General features: G+C 42.8%; 2 protein-coding genes and 1 long non-coding RNA gene across 3 annotated transcripts; 1 reads left to right on the forward strand and 2 right to left on the reverse strand.

The window, feature by feature from the left end:
- Positions 1-21,058, forward strand: LOC136445127 (uncharacterized). The gene is made up of 9 exons (XM_066442988.1): positions 1-180; positions 18,096-18,189; positions 18,800-18,839; positions 19,050-19,182; positions 19,711-19,765; positions 19,904-20,010; positions 20,261-20,346; positions 20,512-20,579; positions 20,895-21,058. The coding sequence occupies exons 1-9, from the start codon at positions 13-15 to the stop codon at positions 21,056-21,058; spliced, it is 915 nt and encodes a 304-aa protein (XP_066299085.1). The 5' UTR covers positions 1-12.
- On the reverse strand, positions 6,864-8,261 carry LOC136444962 (uncharacterized). The gene is made up of 3 exons (XR_010757366.1): positions 8,187-8,261; positions 7,775-7,889; positions 6,864-7,451 (listed from the first exon to the last, which is right to left on the reverse strand). It is a non-coding gene; the product is annotated as an uncharacterized lncRNA (long non-coding RNA).
- Positions 9,252-13,953, reverse strand: LOC136445435 (venom prothrombin activator porpharin-D-like). Its single transcript, XM_066443452.1, has 5 exons — positions 12,122-13,953; positions 11,366-11,451; positions 10,842-11,019; positions 10,401-10,515; positions 9,252-10,038 (listed from the first exon to the last, which is right to left on the reverse strand). Exons 2-5 carry the CDS (start codon positions 11,443-11,445, stop codon positions 9,938-9,940), a joined length of 474 nt encoding a protein of 157 aa, XP_066299549.1. The 5' UTR covers positions 11,446-11,451; positions 12,122-13,953; the 3' UTR covers positions 9,252-9,937.
- Positions 21,059-21,134: the final 76 nt, after the last annotated feature.

Below are 21,134 nucleotides of genomic sequence, written 5' to 3' on the forward strand. Positions count from 1 at the left end.
TCATCAGACGAAATGGCGGCGAGACGCCCGGGCCCGCTGTGGCCGTGGCTGCTCGCTACAGTCCTCTGTGCCGCGTCGTCTGCAAGTCTGGCGAACTACAAGCCGGGATCTCGGTACGACTACGACTACAGGGCCGCAACAGTCGTGCATGACGTCAGCCAGGTGGTCACAAAGGCGCAGGTAGGGGTAGAACACGTTCTCTTAAAAATACGACTAGGACTCGCATAAAGCGATGTCAAAAGTAGCATTTCTCAAGCTTAAGCCTTTTCCCTTGTTTTAATTTGCTTTATTACTCAATAATTGATTTGTCTCGTTCAAGACGACGCATTTGATGTAACAAACATCGCCTTGCTTAATCACCTTTCGTACATGATAGAAGCACGGCTTTATCGTTTGTGTCAGCTTCCGGTGGCATATCAAATACTTGCTCGGACACTACTTGGGGGGTTGTAGTTTACAGGAGAGCTAGGAGAGAAGTGCGTCAAACCCAACGGGTGTGGTGATTATTTTCCAGCGGAAGCCTAAGTGGATTTGGGTAGGAGGGGTCGCGCAGGCGCAGCACTTCACCCGGCAATTATTTGACAAGGCAATCATTTGGCGTGACACCGGTACTTCCAAGTATATTTGAACGCCATTGGACAGTCCATTCTGCGCAGATTGCAGGATTACAATCAATTAGCGATAGGCTGTCTTTCACTTACGTTATATGGCAACAAAATGTAGTGTGTTATCATATAGTGTGGCTTAATATACCTGTGTATTGTATGCGGAAAAGTTATGATCCTATTTAATTGAAGCGCTTTATAAGTCAAACGAGAAACTTTCCAAAGTGCAAAGAATGTGGTTTTAAACGTTACTTGTACCCCCCCCCCCCCCATCACGCTTCATAACTGGAGCTGATATTCTGATCAGGGGCGTCGAACTTGGGCCTCACGAGAGCTGTGTAAGCCTTGGCCCTTACCTCTTTGGAAGCCCCCCTTAAGTTTCGTTTAAGAAAGCCCAGAGTACTGTTAGCCTTTGCAGTGATGTGGTTGATGTGGTGGGACCACTTGAGGTCCTGTGATATTATGATCAGAAGAAAAGTTCATTTACTCGGAAAAGGCGTTTAGATGTCTCAAAATAACTCAATAAAAGAGCTAGTGTTTCATCCCTTTCTTTCACAGCTACCTTGAGTAACTAAAGATGTTTACCTTACAGACACTATACAAAATCACGCTTGGTAATTACACAACCCATGGGCCTATAGGATTACTAACACTATTGTGAGGCCTGAAGTCAACCAAGACTGGGCTGTGTGCACCTTTTAGAAAAGATGTAAACACTGGTAGGGTAGAACTTAAACATCGTGGACGTGGTTATCACTCCTTTCTGTTACCTCGTTATGCAATAAACTTTTGCTCGGCTCACATAGGGCTATTGAACTGGGAGCAAAAATTGTGACGACCTAGCTGCGCAGAATCACCATTTCAAATAAGCCTCAGTGCTGGCTAGCCTTTAGAAGTACGGTCTTGTTTTCCTGTACCTTTAATACATGACTATGTATATCACACCATTACCTAACTTACCAACTCTTCGAAACTTGAAATCCCCAAGCTAATTAGGATTTACAGAGTTAAAAACGTAACTGACACGTTGTGTATGTTCTTAACCCATCCCCTGACCTGCCGAACAGTGCTGGAACGGGACGGTAACAGGATGTGCTATGTTTGCTCGATAAGTAGCGGTGTCACCCAGCATGACGGAGCATGTCGCATGACCGTTCAGACAATTTCACTTTCGCTTTCTTTGCTCTACGTAGATCCGTACCCACACAGTTCATGCATAATGTACGGTGTATCTTGTATGCTTGTATATTTGATGAAGATTGCACGAGACATAAAGGTTGACGAGTGCAAGCCCTAATCGCTAGGCTGACACACAACAGTCATTCTGGGTCAATATGCTTGATATATGTTAACCTGGAAGCCGGACTGTTTCAAGGGATTACATAGACCAGCACATTGGCTCCGGAGCTAACGTGCGTCCCCCAAGGAAATCTTGCATCAGTCCCTCTGAGGAAGATTCAGCAACGTTTCATTGGGGGGTAAATTGGCTGTCGAGTCGGCCTGTTTGGGACCTAGACATATAGTCTAACTGCCAGGTTACACATGAGACGTTTTCCTGGTCTTTAAATACGCGCAAGTAATATACATGAAACATCTCCCCAAAGCGCAAAGGCGTACGAAGATGTTGTTTGTTTGTTTGTTTGTTTGTTTGTTTGTTCTTTTGCACCGCAAATGTATAGTTTTCATAACTGCTCCTACCTTTGTGTGTTACATGACGTACAGGGGCCTAAAACGTGAGAATGGTATGTTTTCCAACTTATCACTCCCTACCACTAAATCAAGATGTTCAATCATTTTCTGTAGAGACATGTCTGTCTAGTACAATCGAAATAGGTGTCCATGTCGCGTCCTTCTGTCAAAGGCTATATACAATGTGGTACTGTACTACAGGATCCTAAAGTACACAGAGAAACGTTCCTCGGCCATAGATCCCTTCCAACAAACTGGAACGGTCAACACAGCAGCGTTTTTAAAGGGGTATTTCAGCCCTTGACCAGTCCTTCACATGAGACTTCAGGTCGAAAAGAATTCAAACTTTTCAAAGTTTTATACCATAAATGTTTCAAAACACTGTAAAGTTACAGCTCTCTCTGAAATATTTGTTTTGATAAATTGATGAATGATAGTGTGGAATACGCTGTCCTCGTTACCAGTCTGTTTGAGATAATGGTTGTTTTTGACGGGCGCCACTTCCTGGTTAGAGTTGGGTTACTAAGAAAGCCTGACCTAGTTCTATAGCTCAAACTTAAGTCCTACTTAATAGTACAATGAACTGCTACGAAACTAAGAGACTAGGATATAAGTTTCCGGGTAAATGGCAGCCTCTATCAGGCTCCACAGGTCGCTGGAAAAAAAGTAGAAATAGACCTGTAGGTCTCAACCTGTGAGTTCTTAAGAGGACCAACTCCTCTGGCATGTTATCCGTCTATTTCTACTATTTTTCCAGCGACCTGTGGAGCCTGGTAGAGGCTAGGAAATTTGTAGAACACCATTCAAGAGAAGACGTTTTATGAGTATCGGCGTCATGCTGTGACACATGGGCATCAAAACCTCTTCAGACCTTTTTAGATTAAGGCCGTCCGAAGTTTTTAATGGTGATGTTTACATACATGTACGTGCGTCCCTACATGTATACCAACTTCCGGTGTGTGTTTAGTGTCTACCAGACCTGTTGGTGTAATGAAGATTTTCTGGTGGATTGTAGAAAAGGAGGAATATTTCATCATAGAGCTTGGCCTGTCTTTTGAGTACGGATACGTTTGTTGGTTACAAATGGTAACTCTCTGGCCGGCTAACACCTCTGGAAAAGTTTAAAATTTTCCAGCAACCCACTGAGTAGGGCGGAGACTAGTAGTGTGTGTTAGTCGAGTCTTGTCATCGCCTAAGGTAGAATTCTTTCACGGATTAAAGGTGGTTCAGGTTACTCAGGTTCATATGTAGATATACATGTTGTACATGCAGATACACACACGGGCTTCCGATGCATAAACACTTGTAGCAAGGCCACAGACACAACCGTTCGAACTTTTAACCTCCAAGCAGATACAGTGAGGGACGATCGTAACGTTCCCTAAGTTTCTCCATTCTTCTGACAACCATTCCAACTAACTATTCCAACTAGGTGTCAGAAAACGTTACGTGATGTTTAACAAGCGTTACGCGCTCTTGATCTTTCAACCTGGCTTAGTTTTGGACAACCTTGGGGCTACATTTGAATCTTATTGATTTTATGTCACAATAAAGTGATTTCAAAGATGAGTATCGCATTGCAAACAAGAGCACGACAAACAAAGGTCAATACTAAAGGCAATGACTACATGACGTTGTATTGCTTCTAAAAAAATGAGAAAAGTTAGACTGTGTAGAATCCTGACTAAATCGCGCTTCTAGTAGCCCTTACACTGACCAGGCGCTAGGGCAGAGGTCCCAATCAGCCCCTGATAGCGACATGTTGTGTAAACATAGGCTAGATGTGTTGTAACATAACCTTTTAACCGTGATACTTGGAGATTACAAACTTAACTGCAAGATCAGCATAAAAACTCACGATTGCCACAGCAGGTGTTCCAGAACTCGTCCGGACAGCGGCAGGAGGTGGCAAGCGGAGTCGCGCCGTTGTGACAGAACCGGTTACAGGCCTGAGTCTGCGGGCCCGGCGCCCCACAGCCGCTAGCCGTGCGGGTCTGGGTGCCTGCGTTCCCGCAGGGCGCGCTACAGGCGCTCCAGCCGTTCCAGTGCCAGTCGCACCGCCGCCGACGACGGCGTCTCCACGCCGATACGTCCGTACAAAGCAAGACGAGTATCCCAAAAGACAACACAGCTCTATAAAACCCGACCATTTTTGACACAAACTAGTATACGTTCACAAGTGCATCCAGGTGCTACGAACCAATACTAAACGGGTCATTAGTAAGCACGTTTGCTGTCACCAGTCCCCTGCATGAGTCAGAGATCGATCCTTTGCTTCCTGCTTCGCCCCAGGCCTAGGTGAGTCGTAAGGTCAGTGGTGCTGCTATTATTCAGGCCTCAAATACAATAAAGGACTGTCTGAGACTATGTGTATGTGGACATGAGTCGTACCATTCCGAAGGTGGAAAAATGAAATCAAATTTTACAAACGAACTGGGTGCTGAAGTAACAGAAAAAAAGGAAGTATAAGAAAAGTTCAACTCAAATTGAATACGAACAGGGGATGTCATTGGGGCAAGAAAAAGTAACAGACAAGTCAAGAAAATTTGATCACGCCTCGTCCCTCCCCGCGCGAGCTCAGTGGTCCAGTCCTGCTATGACACCCCTTGCGCACCCTGGAAGGAAACACCTTTGAGCCGTGTGGTTACCTGTCACGTACGCGCTCTGACGGACTTCAGAAACACAAATGGCGGCGAGACGCCCGGGGCCGCTGTGGCCGTGGCTGCTGGCTACAGCCCTCTGTGCCGCGTCGTCTGCAAGCCTGGTGAACTACAGACCGGGATCTCGGTACGACTATTACTACCGGGCCGCAACAGTCGTGCATGACGTCAGCCAGGTGGTGACAAAGGCTCAGGTAGGGGTAGAACACGTCTAGATCTTTGTAAGAGCCTATCTAGCTTGCAAGGGGACAGCAAGCGGCATGACACATTGTGTGATCAAAGAAATTAAGCCCGAGAAAAGCTGTGAAATCTATGTTTAGATAAGTTGCTGAATGACAGTGTGGTACGCATAGTTGTTTTTACAAGTCCTTCTATTTAGCCGGTTTGAGATGATGGTTGTTTTTGACGGGCGCCACTTCCTGGTTGGGGTCGGGTTACTAAGAAAGCCCGGCTTGGTAGGTCTATAGTTCAAACACAAGTCCTACTCAGATCAGCAGCAAGCTGCAGAAACTATCACGACGCGAGAAACTAGGATATAATTTTCCTAGTTTGTGGCACAGAAAGGTTGACGAAAGAAAGGTGTTGGTTGGCGCTGCCGCTGAAAAAGTACTCACTGGATGAACGGTTTTCATTTTTGTGATTTTTGCATTGTCAGCGCGCGGGTCTTCACTGTGTATAATTGTAATACAAAAACTACGTCATGTCATGACCGATACCGGAATTTCACATCCTGTCGAGTGTTGGCTTCCTTTTAGTCATACTTTTAAATTTGTTTCCTTTTGAATTGAATTGAATTGTATTATTAGTAAATATGTGTTATCGTCAACTCAAGCGTCTACTTGGACTCTGCTACAAAAAACTAGCTTTAATTGTGAGCAAAACGGTCACTTAAAATCCTTCCAACACCTATACATGTATATAGCCATACAACAGCTAATAGGGTGAAACGTTCAGTGGGCGACAAAGCGGGTTTAAATGTATTGCGGTTCATCGGATATGTCAACAGGAGTTTATGCTTCTGCAAGTATGCGCAAATAAACATGACGTAAATAAAGTGTCATGTCCTGAAGTCAGCAATAAGCTATGCGAGCTGTGGCCGACAAGCGTCGCCATAATTTGTGGGCTTTGCGTCGAAAGGGGAGGCGAAATTCACGTTTTCACGTTGAAGACATTGGTACTTCGCTCGGCTGAATATGTCTTAGCTATTGTTATTGGGTCGTTAAATGGGCTTGAACATCATTTCCCTGGTATGCATCGTTTCTATGTAGATGCCGGGGGCTGAAATCCAAGTTCATTAATTTATTCATTATTGACATGCGCAGCTGCACAAAGGAGCACTCATTTGTGTTTTCACACTTCATTAAGCAGGCGTGAAAACAGTCTGGGCCGACTTTCTTTATTGTTTTCAGTTTCAAAGTAAACATATCAGATTCGATTCAATTTCCTGCATAATCAGACAAGAAGTGAACAAAAGACGATCTTCATTCAGCACCTTTAACAACCAAATAACAATAGCTAAGCCTTATTCAGCCAATTTTGCGTTTTCAGCCCTTTTGGAGATGGTAGTAATCCCCCGACATGTCCGGTTGAAGTTGTGCCCTTGAGAAAGGCACTTTACACAATTTCCTGACTTCACTCACTTCAAATGAGTACCTATCTTCGGTTAGGGACGTTCCTCGGACAGGACGTGAAATAGAGGCCTTTGGGGAGAGCCTCACCTCGAGCACGTTAAAGAACCCACCACGCTAATCGAAAAGAGTAGGGGTCCTTCCTGGTGAGAGTGGATGAAATAAACCTGTCCGATTATGCAGATTGCACTCTTCAGTACAAACCTGGTGTGCTACGCGGTTTTGACGGGTATGCAATACAAACAAAAACAAATGAAACGCCTTATCAACAATATATTGTAAACTCAACCGATATAACAGATTTATTGGCGAAACAAAAGGTACAGTCACTTTGGTACTGTCAACTACAAACTATACAAATAAAACATAAAATACATTCTACATTCATAGTGATCGTAATATCATGTTACAGTCAGGTAGGGCTAAACGTGGGTTTCAGCATATTTTCTCATGACAAAGCATTCTTTTATGTGTTTGCCTATTTCTCCATCAGAAGAGTGGGCACATCTAAAACATGCTTATGGTATCAATTCTGTTGTACTTAAATAAATGTTACTTATTTATTACATAAGACATCATATTCAGAGCATTCAAATAATTGACATAGTGAAATTCATTTTCAGCTTATTTTGGACAAAATGAACAAAACCTTTCGTCCGGGGCTATATTGTGTGGTATCTACCTGTGTTTCAATATTCAATCTAAGACTGTTGATTCTTAACTGTGTTATCGCTTTTGGAATACATCGGCGATCATACATGTTGACTACCGCATTAGTTCCTTACCTGGGCAGGAGAAGCCACATATATCGTTCACACAGTACTGGTCTTCACGACACCCTCCTTTGTTAGTTAAACACTCGTTGATATCTACAATCAAAAATTAGTTGGTTAATATTCCAATGTAGAAAATGTATTTAAGCGTATCTTGACGCATTCTGCCAAATTGAATCCGTGTACTTTGTGTTTCCTGTGTAGAGATATTAACGTTATACCTATATCATTAAACGTAAATAGATATAGACTCACCTGAGCAAAACAACAACAACGAATTGCATGCACTTACATACATCAAGGACATTATATATAATGTCCTCGCATACATGTATGTGGCACTTCAAGCAATAACTCTACCAAACCCCGATATCTACATGCATTATATTGGTTGGCATCGAATAGCATTTGAAACCTACCGTTGCACACCCTCCAGTGTGGTCCGCTCCCAACCGAACCTGGGTTCGCCTTGTCGCATGTGCAACCAGTCTGACATGGCCATAAGTCACACGCCATTGTGTACAGGTACTCTCTCTGGTAGGAGAATGCATACGTTTGTTTATATCCGTTTCCATCCAATGGAAAAATCATTGACCACTCTAGGATGTGTTGGTGTGTGCGTGTGTGTTGTGAGCACTTAATCGCCCATTAAATATAGCTAAACATTTCAAACGTTTGGACTTAAAACAAGCAACAAAAGGTGTTTGAGTTCTTATTGGCCATGGCAGATAGTTGTAGATAGCATAGAAATGAAACTTAAAAAAACTACCTCACTCGATCTTTTCTTTACTAAACGAGTCATAAACAGTTTATGAACTATGAACGTCCTACCGAGCCTTCGAAGCTCAAGACCTCGTCCACTTCATGGAAGCTACAGCCTTCGACATAACACACGTGATGCAGCGACCTTTTCCGTCTTGATCACCTCTCAAGAAAACCGTTTGCTTCTTCCTCGGTCCAGAAGGGGGATGACTCGTCATTGACGTCAGCCTGGCCATCCGCACCAAGGCTGTGAAAGTGTATGATAAATCTTTCACGTTAATCAATAATAATCAATCTGAAAATTGGTTGAAAATATCATGTAGATATTATGATCATCTGCAGATCATCTGATATGAAAACGAAACAGCTATTAACACCGTAAATCGTCAGCACTGGTATGATGCAGGTTTAATCTTTCTCAAATTGAAATCAACCTTCTCAATCCAGCTCTGAAAAATGACCCTTGGTCACGTAATAAACATACATCAATATGTCCCCGATCACTATGAATATAAACAAACGAATTCTATTTGAACTCACCACAAGTTTGTGTGAATGGTCAGTAAGATAATGGTCAGACAGCACAGCAGCAAGGGTCGGGTGTTGTCCATGTTTCCCATGTTTTCCGTATAAATGATCGCACCTTTGCTTCTATTTTTGACGTGGCTGGCAGGTACAGACATGGACTTTACTGCCAAATGTTGTCTTTACTCCTCATAACAACCGCCTTGTGGTTGGGTTACTAGAAAATCCCTGTCTAGTCAGTCTATAGTTCAAATGTAAATCCTACAGCAGCAAGAAACTATTACCACTATTTCGAGGGGGGGGGGGGTTGTAGTGGGCTTTATGATGCAAGAGGTCGTATTTAACTGTCACAACCGCCTTTGATCATAGAATGGTCTTGTCAATCAAATCGCGAACATTTGGTACTTGAAGGAAAAAATAAAAAGTTCAAACATCGAAGGAAGCATTTTATTGGCAGGGACTGCAATCAAAGCAACTTAGATGTCAGCATTTGAACAAAGTATGAGTCACCTTTCTGCAAACAGAGTAAGCGGAGGTCCATTAATTAATTCTATTGTCTTCTGCTTAAACATATAATATGATATCAATATGACTTTGATCACGACAAAGTTTACCCTCTCAAGTGATAGATTACTGATCGTCAAACACGGCATTTGGACGTCTGGAAAAGACCTTAGCAACCTTCCGTGTTTGTAAAAAAGCCCAGAGTCAGTCAAGACAAAAACCTGCGTCTGTTTTTGTGAGATCTAGACAAAGATTGCTTAACCCAGAGCACTAGCGGGTTTGAAGACAAAGTTGCCCTGTAAGAATGTTGAGGTTTGAAAAAAAAAAACGCTGCTCACCGCGGGTTTACTCGGTGTCGACGTCATTAGTTCAGTGGCCCGGGATTAGTTTTGACTTTTTAAACAGTCGCCGACGTCACCGACTTTTAGTGGCTCGCCTGGAGACTTTGTAGCGCGCCCTGTGGAAACGCAGGCACCCGGACCCGCACGGCTAGCGGCTGCAACCGTTCGGGACCGCAGACTCAGGCCTGTAACCGGTTCTGTCACAACGGCTTGACTTTGCTTCCCACCTCGTTCTCGTGTCTGAACCAGTTACCAGACATGCTGGACCAAAAGGCGAGCTGTATGTAGCCGAAATGCGTCGCTATTGGTGGGCTTGTATCGAAAGAGGCGGTCACCTTGAAGGCATTGACCTTACATGGTACTTCGCTTGAACGTCAAACAATGATACAGACGTCTTATCAACACTACATACTAGTAGCTGGTATAAGTTACCATGTAAACTCAACATCATCAGATGTTGAAAGGTTTCTTACCTGTGCAGTCGTAGCTACCTACAGTATTGGTACAGAACTGGTCTTCACGGCAGTTAACAGTTGAACACTCATTGATATCTGCGTACAAATCAAAATCAGACAATTAATATCACATTGTAGAGAATACATTCAAAGTGATTCTACCAAATTGAAGTAATGCACTTTTTGTTCCCTTAGTGTGTATCAAAAGTGCATATAGATTGTTTATTGTAACATGAACAGAAATAGATCAACCCGAGCAAAAAACAAACTGATATTAGAATGAAAGTGACGGTAATTGAAAATGTACGCCATAAAACAAACAGTGAGTTGCATGAACTTCCATACAGCGCAAAGTTTTATAGGGGGAGAAAGAAATCTACCAAACCACGGCATCTATCATGCTTCGACATCTTTATGGCCAATACTGAGTGGAACGAGCCGGCGGGATTCAAACGTACCGTTACACGCCCTCCAGTGGGGTCCGCTCCCGGCCGTCCCTGACTCCCTCCTGTCGCACGTGTAACCAGCCCCACATCTCCAAGCGTCGCACGCGTGTCTGATCAGATACTCTTTCTGGTGTGAGAATTTACACATATATCCATTACTATCCGATGGAGAGAAGCAGTGATCTACATATGATGTATTGGGTTAGGAGAGGAGTCTTGTGAGGACTGTATCGTCCATGTCATGTATCTATTTTTGGTGTAACAAGCCCACTTCAAACGTTTCCCTTAAAGCTAGTGACGAAAGGAGTTATGATTGACACGTAGCTACAAACATAGCCTAGAAGAAAAGCACATTATCTTAGTGTTCTGTTTAACTGAACAATTGCTATTTGTACTAAAATGAGTCAGAATGTGTCAAACACATATTTATTGATTGAATTTTGAACGACTTACCGAGCCTTCATGACTCAAGACCTCTTCAACTTCCTCGAAGCTACAACCTTCGTGATAACACTCCTCATACAATGACCTTTTCCGTCTAGATGGCCTCTGGAGGAAATTGTTTGCTTCTTTCTTGGTCCGGAAGGGTGATGACTTGCCACTGACACCATCCTTGTCATTTGCACCTAGACTATAAAAGCGTATAGAAAAAAAATTAACACAAAATGTTTACAAGATTTTTCCATCGGTAAATAAACACGTAGCAAATATCATACAGCAAATTATGATGTTAGTTTAACATTAAAACTGCCATGTCAAATATAACACTTAAACCATCAGAAATGGTATGGTGTTGTAATGGTTTTTTTATTGATATAGTGATTATCGCCATAGATGAACCTTCGTATGAATGATTTTTTATTCATATTTTTAAAGCAAAAGTCTTACCACTAAGCTGTAAAATGGCCCTTAATCACATAATATGGATATCCCCCAGTCTCCAATAACAAAAGTAAAAGAATGCCATTTGAACTTACTACGAAGCCGGGTGAATTATCAGCAAGAATATGGCCAGGCAGAACAGTTTCAAAGGTCGGGTGGTGTTCATGAGGCTCATGTTTTCCTGTATACATCGAAAGAAGTCTTTTTTGTTGTTGTTTTCTGTCTTAGTGTTAGAGTTTCTTTTCAGGACCTACATGTATATTTTATCAGGGGGCACTTGTCCATCTGGAATTCGAAGAAACTGTTCCTACTAAGGCTGTTACGAGCGATGGTACATGATTGTGCAATTCTAGCAATAACCTGAAGTGGCTCATGGGAGATCTTTATCGGACAGCCCTCCTACTTCTTGGTTGATAGGGGAATACTCAGGAAAAATACAGTATCAACTATTACTCCGGTGTGTTGCACAAGTGGTACGCAGGTCACAACTAAATCTTACACAGTCATCCGGTCAATACAAAATTAAGGCAGGGGGAGGGGGGTTTGACAAATCTAGTCATACGACGCAGAAATATTATTTCCGCTTCCATGTTTTTGGCATGATGTGTCATAGCGATTTGACCAATCGATGAATGGTATATAGACTGTGACTAAGGCCTCGGACTTGGAGATTTGAGACATTATTGGGAGAGTCGTGGATGTGTGCTACAGAATGCAGCTGTTTATCGATAGTCCGTGATATCACGGTCTTGCTGAAAAGACTGAGACAAAAAACAGTTGTACGGCAGATGTGGTTGAGATTTCACCTATGGATCTGTCGAAATCATACTGCTATGGAAAACGTTACTTACCGGTTATTCAGGCAACCATAAGGAGAATCACAGGTGTCACTACGGAACGGTCAGCCCGCGCTCTGATCGCACCTTTGTCTTTATTTTCAACGTACAGTAGGGGTGTACATTTGGGCACTGGATTGGACAGCAGTGCCAGAGGGCCATAGCAACCTTCCTTGTTCGTACCATGGTGTTGTCAGTCAACGCAAAGATGCACACATGCTATGCATTCCTGTTCCGCAAACGGTCTTTAACCTGACAATAAAGCTTTGTTTTAGGGCATGCAGGCATTTCAGGGGCACATCGTATGAAAGGTCTACAAGTCAAGAGCGAATTGAGAACGTTCTTAGGACAGCCGTCAATGCGTCGTATAATTTGATCTGTTTCATGGCAGAAAAAAAGACGTCATAGATCCCTATCAAGGTCGGTTCTCTCATATCCAATTGTTATTCATCAGGCGGAATTCAAGACCACGTTGCCCAGCCAACGGACCGTGAGGTTGAAAAAGGATCGCGGTTATTGTTTTGACATGGCTTCTGGTGTACATGTGTTACACCGAAGGGCGGTTATAAATACCGGCTATATAGATACAGATACGGGCATGCATAACCCATTGTTTGGGGAACATTAGAATCGCAATTCAAGACACCAATCAAGGTTGAAGGGTATTGAGAAGACGAGGCTATAAAGGTCGCATCCACCAAACCCCACTCCCCAGCAATTTTCTACGTTCATACGTTCACCTTGCCAATCAAATAGAATATGTTTTGTTATGGAAATAAATTCACTCACCTGAATTTTTAACCAAATCACTCAGGACACGTGACGTCAGCAACACGTCAGACGTTTTTGGAAGTCTATATCGCTCCCCGTCCAGGTTGAGAGAAAGTTACGTCCTGGCTAAAAATACAGGTCATTGACCTGTGCAAGCGCTCAGGAGAAACAAATAAATGCCGATTCGCCTCTTGAAAATGTAGGCGTTTCCCCACGTCGTGTTTGAAGCCAAGGTGCCAACAATCTTAAAGCTACGTGCCATTGTGCGTAGACTTCAAAGTGGCAGGTATCTGAAACAACTCCCTTATGAAGGAAAACGATCAGAATTAGAGCGCTGTTCACCACGGGGGTAGTTCTGTTACTCTGTTCCGACGCGGTTACTTCGTTTGTGTGGCCCGAGATTAGTACGATTTGTTTGAAAGTCGCAGACGTCAACGACTTAAAGTGGCTCGCCTGGGGACCCTGTAGCGCGCCCTGCGGGAACGCAGGCACCCGGACCCGCACGGCTAGCGGCTGTGGGGCGCCGGGCCCGCAGACTCAGGCCTGTAACCGGTTCTGTCACAACGGTGGAACTCCGCTTCTCACATCGTGCCTTGATGAGTTCTGGGTCACACGCGGTCCTTTTCTTATCATTTTTGTTGTGGGTCTTCACTGTGTTTTGTAATACAGACATCCTGTGCTGTATTTTCTTTGCTTTTATCCATACCCTTAATTTTGTTTCCTTTGCACGGTATTGTAAGCGCAGCTGTCAGCGTGAGTTTTGAGAAACGTTTGCGCCCCAACACACACACGCAAAAACCTTAGCCTAGCAAAGTAGGCTTAAATGTATTGAGCTTCATGATACCTGTCCACAGAAGGCTTTGCTTTGGCATACAAGGATGAAAATGTAAGCAAGAAAGTGACGTCTCAAAGTCTGTAAAAGGCGGCGCCCCCTCTTCTGGACCGAAGGGCCTGGCCTTACAATCGGTTCGTGTCGCAGTCCATCGGACTTGAGATCCAATATTAAAGGAAAGCCACACAATCGTGCGGGTTTAAAACAGACATAACACAGTTATCGATAAAAAGGAGCGCCTTGGTGTAAGTGACTCAAACCGATCAGCCCACACCAGAGATTTCATCGCTGAAAAGAGAGTGATTGCGTCCTCCCTCGTGTCTTTTAAACCACAATAGATATAGCGGCAGAACGGGTGTTCTATGCATAGCAAAGGAAGCACAAAAATACTCACGGCCAGTGCATTGATAAGTGACCTCCAAATACTTGAACGTGCCGACGCATGGATCCCCAAACACGCTGTTAGACACTGCGACACTACAGGTGCGGCGTCCCTGGCAGCGGGTTATCACAGCAGACAGGCTTGAAGAGCTCCGGCAGTTTGTCGTGTACACAGGCCCCGAGCAGAGTCCGTGCTGGGTACGACCGTACAGGGCGGACTTTACCTGTGTTCAAGATCCAATAAGTATCAGGTTCTATTAAAATATCGCAGTGAGACGCAGAATTTCATTCAATTTAAAAAGGATACAAATGACCATTAACGACTGACAATATGGCGCAAATCCAAGTTTACAAGTTTAGAAGTGGTAAAATGGTTGCACGACATTGCAGTTTATGCTACACATACACTTACTGCAATTAATATAGTCATATGTACATACACTATTCTACATAACTTCAATCAAGTATGTATACCTGGATCGTTAGACCAGGGATGCATGACAGAGACAGCGTCTGGTGTTCACAAACCCGCCGTGTGGCACGTGGTGTACCTGTAGATAGAGAAGAAGTCGTTGTCATGTTGTGTTCCTATCATCGTTTTGCAAATAAAACTGTTAATATTTTAGAGAAGGTAAAAAATTGAAGGAAAAGGTGAAGTGAAAAAGGATTCGCCAAAAAAGAAAGGGTGGAAGACAGAAAGGAAGAAATAAGCGAATAAATGAAAAAAAACACTAAAAGGCAGAAAAAATGAAGAAAGGTGTAAAAAGCTAGTGCGAATTGAACATTGATATTTGAGAGTTAAGAATTTTTGATAGATGAGTGATCGATCGCACAGTGAAGGTATTTTCTCAGTGACATGAGTATGATAAAGTTAGACGACAAGTCGATAAAGATGTTAGCGTTTGGATGCTGCATGACAAGAATTCCGTCGTCCTTCATCACAGACTTACCCCACATATCATCCGGTAGGCTCCATGTTTGGCCCCATGACACCAGGATGACTAGCATGAGGGGAACAGGCGGACGCATTGTGAGCTGTGAGGGGCGGATAACAGACTTGTAAAGACGGTTAAACTTCGGCTAAAACACCAATAAGCCAATCTTACACATAAACTACCCGCTTAGTACCAAAAGCAAAACACAAAACCAACTGATGCCGCGCCGCGTGCCTGCGAAGAGGGTGTGTTACGCCGAAGGGCGGTTATACAGGCTATATACAGATGCTGATACATGACGTCACCGAAACATACGGAGGGGCAAAAAAGCATGAAAAAATAATAATGAATACCGCAGCACACCAGCCCTGGCAGCCTGTCATAACTAAAAAGCCATACAAGTGTGTCAGTTGTTTTTCGAAATTAAGTTCCTTATCCGACTCATTTTGGGTTATCTTTTTTTGCAGTATTTTTGGCACGGGGCGATAGGGACACTGCCTATCACATTCGAGACACGTTGCCTTTTATCAGGCATGTTAGCATTGATAAGTACTGCGCGTTAGAGAGTTTCCGTCAGTATTTACTTCCTCCTGTAAGTTGAGTCACTCGGAATATATGATATGCCTGTCATTTTCTGCTCATAAAATGCAATCAATTAACACAGCAGGACACTGCACTGTTTCTGTCAAGCCTGTTATCAAAGACAAGCATCAATTCGTGTAAGAAGTGAAGCCTAGGCTAGTTTACTCCCTTGTTGGCGTTGTGTAATCGGGAATAGACCGCACTCTATTATTCTGGCTAACACCCCAGTTTGGTCTTTCGTGAGATGACAGAATCAGACACAGCTGTTACAGGAATCATGCCGCATGCCTTTAGACATCTGTATTACTCAAAAATGGTTTAGCCATTGCGACTGAAACATAACTGTTTACAAACACTTACTATATGCTAATACAGTACGCGCAGCCATGTACTCACGGATAGCTCCACTACGCTACGGGTCACTGCAGGCGTGACTACGTATAAGGAAGGCAGCCATCGGAAGTTCGTCGTATCTCATATTTTTCTGGCTCAAAACCCGACAATACTTCGACTTTCTGACGCTTCCCAAAACACCTTCTGGCCAGCTAGTGTTGACACGGTGTGAAAACCAGACCATGGTATGCATTTCCTGTCCCGCAAACTCTTTCACCTGTGACTTCAAATTCTTGCCTTAGGGGCATGCAGGGTCACATTCATCACACTATGGGTCTGCGAATGTGGATTGAGGGAATAATATTGGGACAGTTGTTCAATTTCAGGTGTTTTATGGAGGAAAAAAGTTTGTCATAGATCCCTACTAACGGTTCTGTAATATCTTCGCGAAAATGTTTAACTAATTCGCCTACTACCAGGACTAAGGTTGCATGTTGGATTGCCGCCATCTTTGAAAGTATCAGGATATCAGGAACGACGTTCTGCACATAGTTTTTTCTACAATCATTCTTTTGATATTTTTCAGTAACAAATTTTAGCTCTCAGCCAGCGTACAATTCATAAGAACATTTCCGTGACAGGGACATAAAAGAAAACAGTTCATAAGAAAGGTAAGGGACCCAGTGCATATATTTGCACAAATTATCGTAAGAATGTTTGATTACGTACTGATGAGCGCCACACAAATGAGTTACAATGTCAACATATGACTAGTGTGCGAGTCACCTTCTGTAAACAAAGAGTTGGGAAAGGTCCATGAATGTTTGTTTGAACCCGCCGATAAAGCTTGCTTTTCAGGAGACGACATAATAGATGACTGATAAGTCGTCAAACAGGGCATTAGCCAGGGCGACTTTTCCCCCTTAGCAACCTTCCGTGTTTATATAATGGTCATGTCAATCACAGCAAGCAACGCACGTTTGTTTTCGTGTGATCCAGACAGGGGTTGTTTTTCATCAGGAAGAATCGAGACCAAGTTGCCCAGCCAACGACCGAGAGGTTGAAAAACCAAACGCGGCTAATTTGCATGTTCACCCCGACCAATCGAATCACGTGAATCGCATTGAAACTCAGATTCGTATCAGCCATTTCCCGACAAATCGCTTTCTAACTTGCGTTAACGACTACATCTGACCAAACAAACTCGCCAGTGAGATGGTGGAAGGTGTCAGGTTCCAAAAGACGTTTTCAGATTGACAATTTTGGCAATTTGGAAGTAATTGAATCCGCCCGCGATTTAACGTTTAGACAAAAGTAGTAGAAACTAGAAGTTAAATCGCGGGCGGATTGAATTACTTCCAAAGTGCCAAAATTGTCAATCTGAAAACGTCTTTTGGATGCTGACACCCTCCACCATCTCACTGGCGAGTTTGTTTGGTCAGATTTAGTCGTTAACGCAAGTTAGAAAGCGATTTGTCGGGAAATGGCTGATACGAATCTGAGTTTCAATGCGATTCACGTGATTCGATTGGTCGGGGTGATGTTATACCTAATCCAGTGTTTGGGAAACAGTTGAATCATAACAATCGCAATTCAAGACATCAATCAAGCACAAAGGATCTTGAGATGACCTGGCTTTAGAGGTCGCGTTCCCCCTAGCAACCTTTCTTGTCCGTACTGCCTTGTCTATCAAATAGATGACGCAATGTCTAAAATACAGACCTGTACAAACACTCTGGGCAAACCAATAAATGTCTGTCACTTGGCAGTCCAGACGTAATTATTGCATTTTCACCACGCGGTATATAAAGCCAGGGTGCCAACGATCCAAAAGTCAAACAAGCGTGCGCGTAGTCTTGAAAGTAGCAGGTACATGAAACGATAAATACTGGTTGGGACAATGGAATGCAATTAACATTAACCCCACTTCTGCCTATGTATCGCTATGTTTCTATTGACACCGATATTTTTTTATGCAACAACAAAAAAAGATCACACCTTGTATCGTTAGATCTGTCATGTTTCAACATGTGAATCTTTCTGAGTATTTCTGCTTACAAGACAGAATAGTACAAACCACCCCGAGACGTTATCTCAAGCATTAAAACAGTTCGTTTGACTACAATTCCAACCTTCCAAATCATTTTCCCCACAGTTCAGCGTCATTCCCTTACGTCATGATGATGACAACAACACCGTCTGTGATCTGGTGGTGAACAACGTGGCCCAGGAGATCACACAGAGAGATGGTAAGGGAACACCAATGGCTATTGCTGAAAAGGCCCTGCAGTTAGATTATTTTTTAAAGGTGCCTTAAGCAATTTCAATGGGGTAAATGGGGTTCTGTCACAATCTCACAATGGCATTGTCAATGGTGAAACTCCGCCTCCCATCTCGTGCTCGTGTGCTGATGAGTTCTGGGGCACACGCAGTCGAGGGATAACAGTGGTTTCCTCTTATGATCATTTTTGTCTTCTTAGCTTTTAGCCATCACCTTAATTTGTTTCCTTTGCACGGTATTGTGAGTACAGCTGCATATCAGCACATTCGCATTATCATTTCATACTTTGGGCGTTTAAAAAGAGCGCAGAAACAAGCCGCAAAAGGAGAAATAACACCACACAACGACATCGCATATTTTTTACATGATGGTCGATATGCAATGAGATAGTGTTATTTAGAATTACTTTTAGATATAAATCGCTAGAAAATACGACTTTCAACGCTCTTATAAAATAATGCTTTGAGCCCCCTTAATGGCGGTGATATCATATGATTTTATTGTCTGACAGTGTGTTTTAGTTTTGCAAATATCTTGCACGTTTTGAGTAACACCGCATACTTTTCATTCACGCACAGGAAACCAAGCTGTCTTCGACGACCTGGACTACACCAGAAGGTGCTGATTCTCCCTTAATGTTCTGTAGTTTCATAAGAAATATCAACTGTAAAAGTAATTCTAACTGTCAAAAGTTATTGTTCCACAATAATAAGTGTAATTTATCATTGTCAAAAAAGCATAATTTCATAATTTTACTGTTTTTACGGAAATGTTTTTACAGTAAAAGATAGCAGCATGAAACTAATTTATCTCTTTTGCTCTTGTCAGGTTTCTTTTCACCGTGACCCAAAACGGTGAAGTTGTACGCGTGTATCATCCACATGATGAGCACCATCACGTGTTGGGTACGAAGAAGGTCCTGGTGGGGCTACTATCGGCTCAGCTGCACACTACGCCTGAGGTAAGGGACGATGCATGCCCCTTGTCATTAGTACCTAAATATATCAACACTCTACGTCAAAATTCATGACAGTTACTGAATAAGTTAAAAACTGTATTGATTGTACCTCACCGGATTAAATCCGGAAGAATGATGATGATGATGATGATGATGATGATGATGATGATGATGATGATGATGATGATGATGATGACTTAATGAATTGCGCTTTAGACTATGTACTATACGTAGAGGCTATTTATTCTGTTGCAAAATGCTACACCGTCCACTTATAAGTTATATATTAACAACAGTAACTAATGTTTCTGGTAAGCTTGTGAAGGCCATTCAGCACCAAGGTTTGCCACACACCCTGATATGGCTGAGATATGTGCGAGGATATGATACGAACAGAGTATGAATCAGCAAATACTCAGGTGTATTGGCATAATGTATTTTCACATTTCATTGTTGTTGATGATGATGATGTAAAAGGTAATCAGTAATTGTTTCTAATGTTAACGTAACATTTCTGCCTGTATGTTTTAGACCTTGACGCATGGCAGACCGTGGTCCTACAGTGTGAAGGAAACTGGACATGAAGGTATGAAACGTGTCTAAAATATCAGGACACTACTGTCTCGTCGTCTTATCATTTGGAACTATCACTTGTGTTCTATTATTGTATTCGGAATTGATAAGTTCTAATTCATATACTTGACAATGAATTCTTGATTTTCAGGTGAAGATGAACTTTCCTACGTAGGCAAGGTCACTCCGGAGGGCATCATGTTCACCAGGACAAAACACGGCCACGTGGTGCGCAATGCTGAGGCCAAGAACGAGAAGGTAGGAGGGATATGTTCTCATAAAGGTGTCTGAACGGCATGGGGAGGGTAGTAAATACACTGCACAACGATGGCTATTTAATGTTTGTATAATATTCGCATAGACAATGACAAGCCTTTACGATGCCTGTGACGTCTAAATGAAAATATTAACACTCAGCCTGTCTTATAGTTTGACCGCCACTGCCTTGGATATGGAAACTGTTTCTGTTATCACAATTTTGATATCTTTCCTTTTTATCACTTTGCAGCAAATTCTCTACCACAAGTATCACGAAGTCCCTCACACGGTTCAAATAAAAGAAGAATTTACATCACCAAACCAAGCAACCCCAGGGTAAGTGTCTTATTATTATTGTGACGCTACATCTTAATCATAATATCGAGCAGACCAGGAATCAGAATATATATATAGAAACTGGCTTCAATTTGGAAGATGTTTGTAGAAAGATAGGACTGTACTTTACTCATCTTTTCAACATAATGTTTATGTCCATTTCAGATTTAATCCCAATGCTGGCATACCAGGGGATCCCGCAAAGCTACAGGAGCTTGAGGATGAAGACTATGGTAAGTGCGAGTATGGTAGCGTTATCACTAGCCTCTACCAGACTTCTTGGATCGCTGGAAAAATGGTAGAAATTGTCCGAATAGAGTGCTAAGGGAGTCGGCCACGGGAGAGACTCCCTTAGCATACTATTCACTCTATTTGGCCAATTTCTACTATATGACTTTTGGTGCTAGTATTTTTCAGCGATTCACGGAACCTGGTAGAGGCTATGTTATCATCATCGTTAAACCCATTTGCCTTTATGACTCTGTCTACGTATCAAATCGAAGCAAGCATCTAATGTCACAATGTGTTGTATTTAATGTGTTACACAGATCTGCCGCTGATGACAGCTGAGTCTGATGGACATCTGAAGCTCCTGCAGGTCATACCAGCTGACAAACGGGAGGGCTACGACGGTGTTCCTACAAGTTTCAAACATGGATCTCTTGTAATTGACGAGGTAGGTTTAATGATATCTATTCCTCTCCTAGATTGAGAGGGGGGCACTTTGTTGAAAAATGGTACTAGCTTTTATCATAGAATTTATCCTAAATAAAAACAGTGGGTACGAA

This window comes from Branchiostoma lanceolatum, chromosome 11, assembly GCF_035083965.1.
Source record: "Branchiostoma lanceolatum isolate klBraLanc5 chromosome 11, klBraLanc5.hap2, whole genome shotgun sequence".
Taxonomy (NCBI): domain Eukaryota; kingdom Metazoa; phylum Chordata; class Leptocardii; order Amphioxiformes; family Branchiostomatidae; genus Branchiostoma; species Branchiostoma lanceolatum.

Excerpts from the sequence above, each read along its gene's own strand:
- LOC136445127 (XM_066442988.1), top strand. The coding sequence starts at position 13 with ATGGCGGCGAGACGCCCGGGCCCGCTGTGGCCGTGGCTGCTCGCTACA. Across the intron at positions 181-18,095 it reads AGGTGGTCACAAAGGCGCAG|TTCAGCGTCATTCCCTTACG; the intron begins GTAGGGGTAGAA and ends TTTTCCCCACAG. Across the intron at positions 20,011-20,260 it reads CTGAGGCCAAGAACGAGAAG|CAAATTCTCTACCACAAGTA; the intron begins GTAGGAGGGATA and ends ATCACTTTGCAG.
- LOC136445435 (XM_066443452.1), bottom strand. The coding sequence starts at position 11,445 with ATGAGCCTCATGAACACCACCCGACCTTTGAAACTGTTCTGCCTGGCC. Across the intron at positions 11,020-11,365 it reads ATAATTCACCCGGCTTCGTA|TCTAGGTGCAAATGACAAGG; the intron begins GTAAGTTCAAAT and ends ACGCTTTTATAG. Across the intron at positions 10,516-10,841 it reads TCTTGAGTCATGAAGGCTCG|AAAGAGTATCTGATCAGACA; the intron begins GTAAGTCGTTCA and ends TTCTCACACCAG.